This window comes from Rana temporaria, chromosome 3, assembly GCF_905171775.1.
Source record: "Rana temporaria chromosome 3, aRanTem1.1, whole genome shotgun sequence".
In the NCBI taxonomy this organism is placed as follows: domain Eukaryota; kingdom Metazoa; phylum Chordata; class Amphibia; order Anura; family Ranidae; genus Rana; species Rana temporaria.
The window spans coordinates 238,470,568-238,484,186 of record NC_053491.1 but is presented as its reverse complement, the minus strand read 5'-3'; the positions used below and the strand labels follow the sequence as shown (position 1 = coordinate 238,484,186).

Sequence of the window (13,619 nt, the reverse complement as noted above, 5' to 3'; positions counted from 1 at the left end):
TTTAATTTTATTCCGTACGTTTTTTGGCTCTGCGTAACTTCTGCATACTTTGAGCTATTGAGACCATTTAACTTTTAAAATGTTCGTCTCATTCAGCTAACGATGGGACTTCTTCAAGTTTTTTTGTACTATTTATACTTTTTAAAATATTAAGCTTTTAGACACTTTTTTTTAACATTGAAGTCAATGAGAACATCCTTTTTCCTGCTTCAAAACACACGTTCTGCCAAAAGTTTCAGCTCCTTCATACTTTCACTTACAGACACCAAACAAACTTTAAAGCGGTCACAAAATATTCAGCTATCCAAACATGACTTTTTAGATTGATATCTTATACGGTTTTTGTGAAAACGCAATTTACGTTTAGTGATTTTTTTATCGGTTATAATGTAATCCTATGGAGCAGGTTTAGAGTGTGTCATGTGACCTTTAGAGTGGAGATCTTTGAAAACAAAAATTATCTTTAAAAAAAGGGCGAACAAATTGCTCTCACGCCCACAAGATCTACTTGTCATACACAATTTATATATCAAAACGTAGGTATGCTTGTCTGGTTTCAGGCAATGTGATCAGTTTTGTGATACGTATTTTAGTTTTAGTTCCAGGAGCTTCTAAAGGACAAGAGTGACAAAACCACTCTCATTGACCGTCCATGTTAAAAATTTTAAAAATTTTCCTGCAAAACACACAAAGACGCTCTTTTCTAAATCGCTGGCATGGCCACAATTTTAAGTTTATCAACATAAATTTCATATCGATGCGTTCACAAGGGCCGTGTCTTTCAAACGGTGAAGTCGCTGTATCGATCGCATGTACGGTTGTGGATTTATTACGTTTTGTTTGGAGGCGTAATTAATGTATTGGTCTGTGAATTAAAAGGCGTTTGTAATGGAATTTCTTTCCATAAATAGCTTTCTACCTCAGTGCAATATTCCTCCTCACTGACCTGGGGGGAGGGGAAACCTCTTGAGGGGGGAGGGGCGACCAGGAAGTCAGCATACTCTCTACTTTGCAGATAGAGAAAGGAGCTGTGTGTCCTAAAGATAGTGTAGTGGTTATGGTGAATGGCTTTGGTGCGGGCTCAGCAATTCAGCATTCCCACTCGCATTTTCCTCAGGGAATGCATTTTCTAGTTCTTCTTAATTTTAATTTTAATTTTATTCCGTACGTTTTTTGGCTCTGCGTAACTTCTGCATACTTTGAGCTATTGAGACCATTTAACTTTTAAAATGTTCGTCTCATTCAGCTAACGATGGGACTTCTTCAAGTTTTTTTGTACTATTTATACTTTTTAAAATATTAAGCTTTTAGACACTTTTTTTTAACATTGAAGTCAATGAGAACATCCTTTTTCCTGCTTCAAAACACACGTTCTGCCAAAAGTTTCAGCTCCTTCATACTTTCACTTACAGACACCAAACAAACTTTAAAGCGGTCACAAAATATTCAGCTATCCAAACATGACTTTTCAGATTGATATCTTTTACGGTTTTTGTGAAAACGCAATTTACGTTTAGTGATTTTTTTATCGGTTATAATGTAATCCTATGGAGCAGGTTTAGAGTGTGTCATGTGACCTTTAGAGTGGAGATCTTTGAAAACAAAAATTATCTTTAAAAAAAGGGCGAACAAATTGCTCTCACGCCCACAAGATCTACTTGTCATACACAATTTATATATCAAAACGTAGGTATGCTTGTCTGGTTTCAGGCAATGTGATCAGTTTTGTGATACGTATTTTAGTTTTAGTTCCAGGAGCTTCTAAAGGACAAGAGTGACAAAACCACTCTCATTGACAGTCCATGTTAAAAATTTAAAAAATTTTCCTGCAAAACACACAAAGACGCTCTTTTCTAAATCGCTGGCATGGCCACAATTTTAAGTTTATCAACATAAATTTCATATCGATGCGTTCACAAGGGCCGTGTCTTTCAAACGGTGAAGTCGCTGTATCGATCGCATGTACGGTTGTGGATTTATTACGTTTTGTTTGGAGGCGTAATTAATGTATTGGTCTGTGAATTAAAAGGCGTTTGTAATGGAATTTCTTTCCATAAATAGCTTTCTACCTCAGTGCAATATTCCTCCTCACTGACCTGGGGGGAGGGGAAACCTCTTGAGGGGGGAGGGGCGACCAGGAAGTCAGCATACTCTCTACTTTGCAGATAGAGAAAGGAGCTGTGTGTCCTAAAGATAGTGTAGTGGTTATGGTGAATGGCTTTGGTGCGGGCTCAGCAATTCAGCATTCCCACTCGCATTTTCCTCAGGGAATGCATTTTCTAGTTTTAATTTTAATTTTAATTTTATTATTCCGTACGTTTTTTGGCTCTGCGTAACTTCTGCATACTTTGAGCTATTGAGACCATTCAACTTTTAAAATGTTCATCTCGTTCAGCTAACGATGGGACTTCTTCAAGTTTTTTTGTACTATTTATACTTTTTAAAATATTAAGCTTTTAGACACTTTTTTTTAACATTGAAGTCAATGAGAACATCCTTTTTCCTGCTTCAAAACACACGTTCTGCCAAAAGTTTCAGCTCCTTCATACTTTCACTTACAGACACCAAACAAACTTTAAAGCGGTCACAAAATATTCAGCTATCCAAACATGACTTTTTAGATTGATATCTTATACGGTTTTTGTGAAAACGCAATTTACGTTTAGTGATTTTTTTATCGGTTATAATGTAATCCTATGGAGCAGGTTTAGAGTGTGTCATGTGACCTTTAGAGTGGAGATCTTTGAAAACAAAAATTATCTTTAAAAAAAGGGCGAACAAATTGCTCTCACGCCCACAAGATCTACTTGTCATACACAATTTATATATCAAAACGTAGGTATGCTTGTCTGGTTTCAGGCAATGTGATCAGTTTTGTGATACGTATTTTAGTTTTAGTTCCAGGAGCTTCTAAAGGACAAGAGCGACAAAACCACTCTCATTGACCGTCCATGTTAAAAATTTTAAAAATTGGTGGGGCGTGGCTACCGGGCTTTCTGCATGGACGTGTAGGCAGAGAGCTCCGCGCCAATCGTAGGGAAATCAACTTACCGAGGCTCCGTCTACGGCTCTATCCCCTCCAGATCGCTCCACCAGATCGCCCAGCATCCCGGGATGGCTCGCAAGAGGAAAACAGCTCCGCAGGTACAGAAGCTGTCCCACTTCTTCTCCCCGGCGTCCCGCGGCCTAGTCCAAGATGGCGCCGGCGGCGCCTCGCCGTCCTCCTCCAGCGGCTCCGGTTCGGCCCCAACGAGTCCTAACCCACTTCCAGGTGGGGCACATAGGTCCCCCGAGATCTCCTCACCCCTGGTGCGCAGCCCAGCGAAATCCAAGCCGCGGCTTTCCCCTGAAAGCTCCGGTGGGAGGGCGGACATACTGCAGGACTCATTGAATGACACCAGGGAGCTGGCGGCACCCATTAACTCTTTCCCCACTGCTGACAAGCCGCTCTCAGACACCATGTTGAAAGACATGCTGGTGTCCCTCCGCAGCTCCCTCCATGCGGACATGATGGAGTGCATGAGGGGTTTTAAAGCTGATGTGCAGGAGTTGGGGGGCAGAGTGGATCATGTGGAACAGAAGATGGGGGAATTTGCCTCATCTTTCAACTCACTGGTGGATGCCCATAACGACCAGGAGGATGAACTGGCTTGGCTCAAAACAAAGGTCTCGGACCTGGAGGACAGATCCAGGAGGAACAATGTTAAGATCCGTGGTGTCCCTGAATCTGTCCTCCCCCACCAACTGCAACAGTATGCACAGGACCTTATGAGGTTGCTGGTCCCCGACCTGTCAGACGCTGATCTGGCTATTGACAGAATACACCGCTTGCCTAAGCCGTCCTACCTCCCCGAGAACATACCCAGAGACGTCTTAATGCGGGTACATTTTTTCCAAATAAAGGAGCGCTTCATGATGTCCTTCAGGAAGAACAAAAACCCGCTTCCCCAATATGATTCTGTTCAATTGTTCGCCGACCTCTCACAATACACAATGCAAAGACGCAGGGCTCTTCTTCCGGTCACCAAAGCTCTACGCAACCATGACATCGTCTACAGATGGGGCTATCCAGCCAAACTCACCGTCACGAGAGACAACCACTCATCTGTGGTCAACAACCTCACAGAGGGCTTGGCCCTCCTACGCTCTTGGGATATCGTGCCGGCGCAGGTTGATGGAGACCAGCCCTCTGCCTCAAAGGTTTCTACCCAGGACTCATGGCACAAGGTGACCCACAAGAAGAAGAACAAGAAACGTCTCTCTTAAGTGCCTCGGTTACTTCAACAGTTTGATACTACATGCTTCCCTACTAACTTTGTTATTTTCCCCCCCGTGTTAAATGAGCAGACCCCCTGCTCTCAGATTCTCAAAAGAATCTCCCTTTTTACCGTTTGACTTGGTTCTGATCGAACTTCTTTGCTGTTTAAAGACCACTAACCCATGTGGCATTGTTTTGTTTTTCTTTTCTCTTTTCTTTTTTGTTCTTCCCCACCCCCTACCTAGAGATGGACTTCACCCCATGGACCAGGACTTGTCGAGATCCTCGCCTCCGAAAACAACACCTTGGCTTTCATCCCTGCTACACCAGCTTCTTCAACCAGAGGTACTGTTACATCTTCACCCCACGTTGCTATGGTTCTTAACGTAATATCCTTTAATGTGCATGGGCTGAACCACCCTGCTAAAAGAACTGCTCTGTGGAAAGAGGCTCAGAAATTACAGGCGGACATCTTGTGCATACAGGAATCCCACTTTTTATCCTCCAACCCCCCTTGCCTCAAACACAAAAACTTTCCCCATGTGTTTTGCGCCTCAGCCCCCAATAAGAAGCATAGAGGAGTCGTCACGGCCATAAGGGACTCTGTTTTGTTTAAACTAGAAGAGGTGGTCTCCGACCCAGCGGGCCGGTTTGTGATTCTTGTGGGGGAGTTTAACAACCACATGTACACTATTGCTAACCTTTACGCCCCCAATGCCAATCAGGTCAGGTTTGTCGACAAGGTCTTTAAGAAAATAAGTGATGTTAAAAAAGGTAATGTTATTGTATGTGGTGACTATAATATGACGGTTGACTACAGTGTTGACACCACATCTAAATCCAAACGCCCTCTTCCCTCCCTACACCCTGCTCTTCTCAGAGAAGACTACTACGATGTTTGGAGGTGTCAGCACTCTAGTGAACGGGACTATTCCTTCCACTCGACCAGACACAATACCTACTCCCGTATTGACATGGTCCTCGTCGACAAAACTCTTCTCAGGGCGGTCACCTCCTCCGCCATCCACGACATCTCGTGGTCTGACCACGCACCTGTCTCCATTTCGCTGGCGGAGGGGATGACCCCTAGTCCTGCTTACATCTGGAGAGCAAACGCAGGGGTATTCCAAACTCAGGCCCAGGTGAACGCTATCACCAAGCAACTGAAAGAATTCTTTGAGGTGAATGAGGGGTCAGTATCTGACCCGTCAGTCTTGTGGTGCGCCCACAAGGCCTTCATCAGAGGGATTCTCCTCCAAATTAGCGCTAGACTAAAACGCCAGAGAAATCTGAAGATAGACCTTCTTTTGAAGGAAATCAGATCTTTGGAGGTGCAAAATAGGGCCTCGCCAACTCTAGCCCTGTCAAACAAACTGGTCGGCCTTAGGTGCGACCTTCGGCGATCACTCCTAGAATCTCATAACAAATTTGTTAACTCCCTGAAACTTACGTGCTACTCCTCTGGGAATAAGGCTGGCAAATTTCTGGCACGTCGCCTGAAGGACCAGAGAACTCGTACGAAAATTCCTTACATCCACAGCCCACTTAACAATAGCAAACTGTATGACCCGAGAGATATTGCCAACTCTTTCGCAGACTACTACTCCGCCCTGTATAACATTAAAGAGGATAGCTCCACCCCACAACCCTCAGATCAAGACATACAGAACTTTCTAGCTGACATATCCCTCCCCGCCCTGTCACCTACACAACTCAATGCACTTAATGCTCCCATCACATCTGCAGAGATCCAGAAAATCATATCCAAGATGCCCCTAGGTAAATCCCCTGGCCCTGATGGCCTATCTAATGACTACTATAGAACGTTTGGTGAGATCCTGGCACCCTCACTGTGTTCAGTTTTTTCACAAGCCATGGTTTCTGCTAGTCTCCCTCCTGAGATGCTTTCCGCTTATATTGTCACAATCCCCAAACCTGGTAAGCCTCCCGATGTTCCCTCAAACTTCCGCCCCATTTCATTATTGAACACAGACGTTAAGCTATATGCCAAAATTCTAGCCCAGAGACTTCTGACTGTCATCCCTTCCCTAGTTAATCCTGACCAGTCTGGCTTTACTGCGGGAAGACAGGCTTCAGATGCCACCCGCAGGATCATAGGGGTTGTACAGTGTGCTTGGACCTCTCGGACGCCTTCTCTGCTCCTCTCTCTGGATGCGGAGAAGGCGTTCGACAGGGTCCATTGGAACTATATGTCCCATACCCTAACTAAATTCGGGTTCCAAGGACCCATTATGTCTGCTATTCTGGCCCTCTACTCACACCCTTCAGCCCAGGTTTTCACATCCAATTGCCTCTCAAGACCCTTCCACATATCCAACGGGACGCGACAGGGATGCCCTCTTTCTCCCTCCATTTTTAACCTCCTAATCGAACCTTTAGCAGAAAAAATTAGGGCCCATCCCCATATCACTGGGTTCTCTATCCAAGGTATGTCCCATAAAATTAATTTGTTTGCTGATGATATCATCCTGTCCATAACATCTCCGTCATCATCACTCCCCCATGTTCAGGAGGTTTTGCACTCCTTCAGCAATATTTCTTACTATAAGGTGAACGCCTCCAAATCAACTATCTTACCTATGCACCTACCAACCCCCACCCAAGCGTATCTGGAAAAAACCTTCCCCTACTCGTGGGCCAAGAAGAGCATATCATACCTAGGTCTTCAGATCACAGCAGACCCCTACGGACTGGCAGATGCTAACTACCCAGCGCTAATAGCGAAACTCAATAGGGAGTCGATGCGCCTTTCCAAAATAGAACTCTCCTGGGTTGGGCGTCTTGCCTCCTTTAAGATGTTGCTACTTCCCCAGATCCTGTACATTTTTCGCACACTCCCTATTCCCTTAAAAGCCCACCATCTCCGTTCATTAAACTCTATCCTTAGGTCCCATGTCTGGGGTTCACATAAGCCCAGATGCTCTAAGACACTCTTAACCAGACACAGGTCAGTCGGGGGTATGGGCCTAACGGACATAAGAGACTACTACCGTGCCTCCCTTCTAAACCAGCTCAAGGTGTGGTTCACAAACCCCCAGGCGACCCCCTGGTGCAGTATTGAGAGATCCTTGAGTCCCACCAAGGACTTGGTCTCCTTGCTGTATCTGGACAGGTGGAAACCTTTTCCTCTACATAGGTTGCCCTTGTCTCTTCGGGCCTCACTGGAGGCCTGGAGGGACCTTGGGAACAGGACCGATCCCCGCGACGCGTTGGTGGAGGTTCCGGTCCCTATTGACGTCTTAGAAAGCGCAATCCCCAATGTTAGTCTTAGAGGGTGGAAAGACAAGGGTATCACGCAGATTTCTCACCTCTTCAGTGCTAACCGCATTTCCACATTTCAGTCCCTTCAGGCAACATACCACCTTACCCAATCAGATCTGTACAGGTTTCGCCAAGTATCACATTTCCTTAGCTCTCTCAGTGAACACAGAATACTCCTCCCAGATCAGATATGGAAGTTCTACGTATCCACATCCCCCTCCACCAAGGGGATTCCCCTCTTCTACGGTCTTCTCCAGCACAGGCACTCCTTTGTCAAGTCCCCCCCATTCCTGAAATGGGAGGAAGACTTGGGCACTGTCTTCACAGACCTTCAATGGCGAGTGGCCCTCAATTCGGTGTATAAAGCATCCAAATGCACTAACCACTGGGAACTTGCCCAAAAAATTGCCCTAAGGTGGTACCTTACGCCATACAGAATGTCTAAGTTCTCCCAAGACAACTCCCCCCTGTGCTGGAGAGATTGTGGAGAGGTGGGTAATATTATACATGTCTTTTGGAAATGTAAATATTTAACAAGCTTCTGGAGGAGTCTGTTTAAATGCATATCATCTATTACCGGGATTCTCACCCGACCAGGGCCTGCGCTGGCCCTACTTGGACTGAACATTGATTCCTTCCCCCCTCAGTTCCGTACAGTAGTGACACACCTGTTACTAGCTGCGAGATCGTTGATTACCCGGAACTGGAAGTCTTCCACAGTCCCAAATCTCTCAGATGTCATCAACTTCACTCGTAACAACTATATATACGAATCTCAAATAGCCTCTAGAATGGGCCAGAGGAGAAGCTTTGACAAAAAATGGCAGATCTGGAGAGAAGTGTTTGGTGAGTGAACTCACCTCTGGTACACGGCCTTCTTGATGACAATGTAAAGCGAGCGGTGGCTCTTGTCACGTCCTGGTACGACTACTTTTCCTTATCGTAACCAGACCTTGTGATCCATCTCACCCCTGTTCTTGTCCTCCCCCCATTTCATTTTGTCTCAGTTCATTTTATGTTATGTTTTTTTTTATGCTTATGTTTACTATTGATATAATCATACTCACCTTTCTCGACTACATTCCATTCCGGTACTGGGTCCTTCCTCTCCCCCTCCAACGGGTGGTCGTTTGACATTGGTCCCTTTTATGACCTCGAGGGGAGGGAGTATGCGGGGCTGACTGCTGTGAGTGGTAGCACTTCCCCAATTTGCATAATATGTCTCTCAGATGTAACAGTTCCTGCTTGTACTGTACTGGAAATGTGCTCCTATGATTGTGATATTTGCCTTTATTGCGTCCCTATTCTCACTGTAGTCCGGTGTCTCATGTCTTTTTGACACATTTGTTTATATGTTTGTAAACTGAAAAATTTTCCAATAAAAACCTAATTGAAAAAAAAAAAAAAAAATTTTAAAAATTTTCCTGCAAAACACACAAAGACGCTCTTTTCTAAATCGCTGGCATGGCCACAATTTTAAGTTTATCAACATAAATTTCATATCGATGCGTTCACAAGGGCCGTGTCTTTCAAACGGTGAAGTCGCTGTATCGATCGCATGTACGGTTGTGGATTTATTACGTTTTGTTTGGAGGCGTAATTAATGTATTGGTCTGTGAATTAAAAGGCGTTTGTAATGGTATTTCTTTCCATAAATAGCTTTCTACCTCAGTGCAATATTCCTCCTCACTGACCTGGGGGGGAGGGGAAACCTCTTGAGGGGGGAGGGGCGACCAGGAAGTCAGCATACTCTCTACTTTGCAGATAGAGAAAGGAGCTGTGTGTCCTAAAGATAGTGTAGTGGTTATGGTGAATGGCTTTGGTGCGGGCTCAGCAATTCAGCATTCCCACTCGCATTTTCCTCAGGGAATGCATTTTCTAGTTAGTGGGAATGCTTTAATAAGCATTCCCAGTATTGATATTCGTTTTTTATTATTCTTCTTCTTAATTTTAATTAGTGGGAATGCATTAATAAGCATTCCCAGTATTGATATTCGTTTTTTATTATTAGTGGGAATGCTTTAATAAGCATTCCCAGTATTGATATTCGTTTTTTATTATTAGTGGGAATGCTTTAATAAGCATTCCCAGTATTGATATTCGTTTTTTATTATTCTTCTTCTTAATTTTATTCCGTACGTTTTTTGGCTCTGCGTAACTTCTGCATACTTTCAGCTATTGAGACCATTTAACTTTTAAAATGTTCGTCTCATTCAGCTAACGATGGGACTTCTTCAAGTTTTTTTGTACTATTTATACTTTTTAAAATATTAAGCTTTTAGACACTTTTTTTTAACATTGAAGTCAATGAGAACATCCTTTTTCCTGCTTCAAAACACACGTTCTGCCAAAAGTTTCAGCTCCTTCATACTTTCACTTACAGACACCAAACAAACTTTAAAGCGGTCACAAAATATTCAGCTATCCAAACATGACTTTTTAGATTGATATCTTATACGGTTTTTGTGAAAACGCAATTTACGTTTAGTGATTTTTTTATCGGTTATAATGTAATCCTATGGAGCAGGTTTAGAGTGTGTCATGTGACCTTTAGAGTGGAGATCTTTGAAAACAAAAATTATCTTTAAAAAAAGGGCGAACAAATTGCTCTCACGCCCACAAGATCTACTTGTCATACACAATTTATATATCAAAACGTAGGTATGCTTGTCTGGTTTCAGGCAATGTGATCAGTTTTGTGATACGTATTTTAGTTTTAGTTCCAGGAGCTTCTAAAGGACAAGAGTGACAAAACCACTCTCATTGACCGTCCATGTTAAAAATTTTAAAAATTTTCCTGCAAAACACACAAAGACGCTCTTTTCTAAATCGCTGGCATGGCCACAATTTTAAGTTTATCAACATAAATTTCATATCGATGCGTTCACAAGGGCCGTGTCTTTCAAACGGTGAAGTCGCTGTATCGATCGCATGTACGGTTGTGGATTTATTACGTTTTGTTTGGAGGCGTAATTAATGTATTGGTCTGTGAATTAAAAGGCGTTTGTAATGGAATTTCTTTCCATAAATAGCTTTCCTTACCTCAGGGCAATATTCCTCCTCACTGACCTGGGGGGAGGGGAAACCTCTTGAGGGGGGAGGGGCGACCAGGAAGTCAGGATACTCTCTACTTTGCAGATAGAGAAAGGAGCTGTGTGTCCTAAAGATAGTGTAGTGGTTATGGTGAATGGCTTTGGTGCGGGCTCAGCAATTCAGCATTCCCACTCGCATTTTCCTCAGGGAATGCATTTTCTAGTTCTTAATTTTAATTTTAATTTTATTCCGTACGTTTTTTGGCTCTGCGTAACTTCTGCATACTTTCAGCTATTGAGACCATTTAACTTTTAAAATGTTCGTCTCATTCAGCTAACGATGGGACTTCTTCAAGTTTTTTTGTACTATTTATACTTTTTAAAATATTAAGCTTTTAGACACTTTTTTTTAACATTGAAGTCAATGAGAACATCCTTTTTCCTGCTTCAAAACACACGTTCTGCCAAAAGTTTCAGCTCCTTCATACTTTCACTTACAGACACCAAACAAACTTTAAAGCGGTCACAAAATATTCAGCTATCCAAACATGACTTTTTAGATTGATATCTTATACGGTTTTTGTGAAAACGCAATTTACGTTTAGTGATTTTTTTATCGGTTATAATGTAATCCTATGGAGCAGGTTTAGAGTGTGTCATGTGACCTTTAGAGTGGAGATCTTTGAAAACAAAAATTATCTTTAAAAAAAGGGCGAACAAATTGCTCTCACGCCCACAAGATCTACTTGTCATACACAATTTATATATCAAAACGTAGGTATGCTTGTCTGGTTTCAGGCAATGTGATCAGTTTTGTGATACGTATTTTAGTTTTAGTTCCAGGAGCTTCTAAAGGACAAGAGTGACAAAACCACTCTCATTGACCGTCCATGTTAAAAATTTTAAAAATTTTCCTGCAAAACACACAAAGACGCTCTTTTCTAAATCGCTGGCATGGCCACAATTTTAAGTTTATCAACATAAATTTCATATCGATGCGTTCACAAGGGCCGTGTCTTTCAAACGGTGAAGTCGCTGTATCGATCGCATGTACGGTTGTGGATTTATTACGTTTTGTTTGGAGGCGTAATTAATGTATTGGTCTGTGAATTAAAAGGCGTTTGTAATGGAATTTCTTTCCATAAATAGCTTTCTACCTCAGTGCAATATTCCTCCTCACTGACCTGGGGGGAGGGGAAACCTCTTGAGGGGGGAGGGGCGACCAGGAAGTCAGCATACTCTCTACTTTGCAGATAGAGAAAGGAGCTGTGTGTCCTAAAGATAGTGTAGTGGTTATGGTGAATGGCTTTGGTGCGGGCTCAGCAATTCAGCATTCCCACTCGCATTTTCCTCAGGGAATGCATTTTCTAGTTCTTAATTTTAATTTTAATTTTATTCCGTACGTTTTTTGGCTCTGCGTAACTTCTGCATACTTTCAGCTATTGAGACCATTTAACTTTTAAAATGTTCGTCTCATTCAGCTAACGATGGGACTTCTTCAAGTTTTTTTGTACTATTTATACTTTTTAAAATATTAAGCTTTTAGACACTTTTTTTTAACATTGAAGTCAATGAGAACATCCTTTTTCCTGCTTCAAAACACACGTTCTGCCAAAAGTTTCAGCTCCTTCATACTTTCACTTACAGACACCAAACAAACTTTAAAGCGGTCACAAAATATTCAGCTATCCAAACATGACTTTTTAGATTGATATCTTATACGGTTTTTGTGAAAACGCAATTTACGTTTAGTGATTTTTTTATCGGTTATAATGTAATCCTATGGAGCAGGTTTAGAGTGTGTCATGTGACCTTTAGAGTGGAGATCTTTGAAAACAAAAATTATCTTTAAAAAAAGGGCGAACAAATTGCTCTCACGCCCACAAGATCTACTTGTCATACACAATTTATATATCAAAACGTAGGTATGCTTGTCTGGTTTCAGGCAATGTGATCAGTTTTGTGATACGTATTTTAGTTTTAGTTCCAGGAGCTTCTAAAGGACAAGAGTGACAAAACCACTCTCATTGACCGTCCATGTTAAAAATTTTAAAAATTTTCCTGCAAAACACACAAAGACGCTCTTTTCTAAATCGCTGGCATGGCCACAATTTTAAGTTTATCAACATAAATTTCATATCGATGCGTTCACAAGGGCCGTGTCTTTCAAACGGTGAAGTCGCTGTATCGATCGCATGTACGGTTGTGGATTTATTACGTTTTGTTTGGAGGCGTAATTAATGTATTGGTCTGTGAATTAAAAGGCGTTTGTAATGGAATTTCTTTCCATAAATAGCTTTCTACCTCAGTGCAATATTCCTCCTCACTGACCTGGGGGGAGGGGAAACCTCTTGAGGGGGGAGGGGCGACCAGGAAGTCAGCATACTCTCTACTTTGCAGATAGAGAAAGGAGCTGTGTGTCCTAAAGATAGTGTAGTGGTTATGCTGAATGGCTTTGGTGCGGGCTCAGCAATTCAGCATTCCCACTCGCATTTTCCTCAGGGAATGCATTTTCTAGTTCTTCTTAATTTTAATTTTAATTTTATTCCGTACGTTTTTTGGCTCTGCGTAACTTCTGCATACTTTGAGCTATTGAGACCATTTAACTTTTAAAATGTTCGTCTCATTCAGCTAACGATGGGACTTCTTCAAGTTTTTTTGTACTATTTATACTTTTTAAAATATTAAGCTTTTAGACACTTTTTTTTAACATTGAAGTCAATGAGAACATCCTTTTTCCTGCTTCAAAACACACGTTCTGCCAAAAGTTTCAGCTCCTTCATACTTTCACTTACAGACACCAAACAAACTTTAAAGCGGTCACAAAATATTCAGCTATCCAAACATGACTTTTTAGATTGATATCTTATACGGTTTTTGTGAAAACGCAATTTACGTTTAGTGATTTTTTTATCGGTTATAATGTAATCCTATGGAGCAGGTTTAGAGTGTGTCATGTGACCTTTAGAGTGGAGATCTTTGAAAACAAAAATTATCTTTAAAAAAAGGGCGAACAAATTGCTCTCACGCCCACAAGATCTACTTGT

At 42.1% G+C, this 13,619-nt stretch overlaps 1 protein-coding gene across 1 annotated transcript in view; it reads left to right on the top strand.

Annotated features, from left to right (window-relative positions):
- The first annotated feature begins 4,632 nt into the window (after positions 1 to 4,632).
- LOC120930432 (sulfate transporter-like) overlaps positions 4,633 to 13,619 on the top strand; it is a 50,125-nt gene continuing 41,138 nt past the window's right edge. The window contains exon 1 of the mRNA XM_040341618.1: positions 4,633 to 6,196. Coding sequence (XP_040197552.1) covers positions 4,633 to 6,196 — 1,564 coding nt within the window. The remainder of the gene's footprint in view (positions 6,197 to 13,619) is intronic.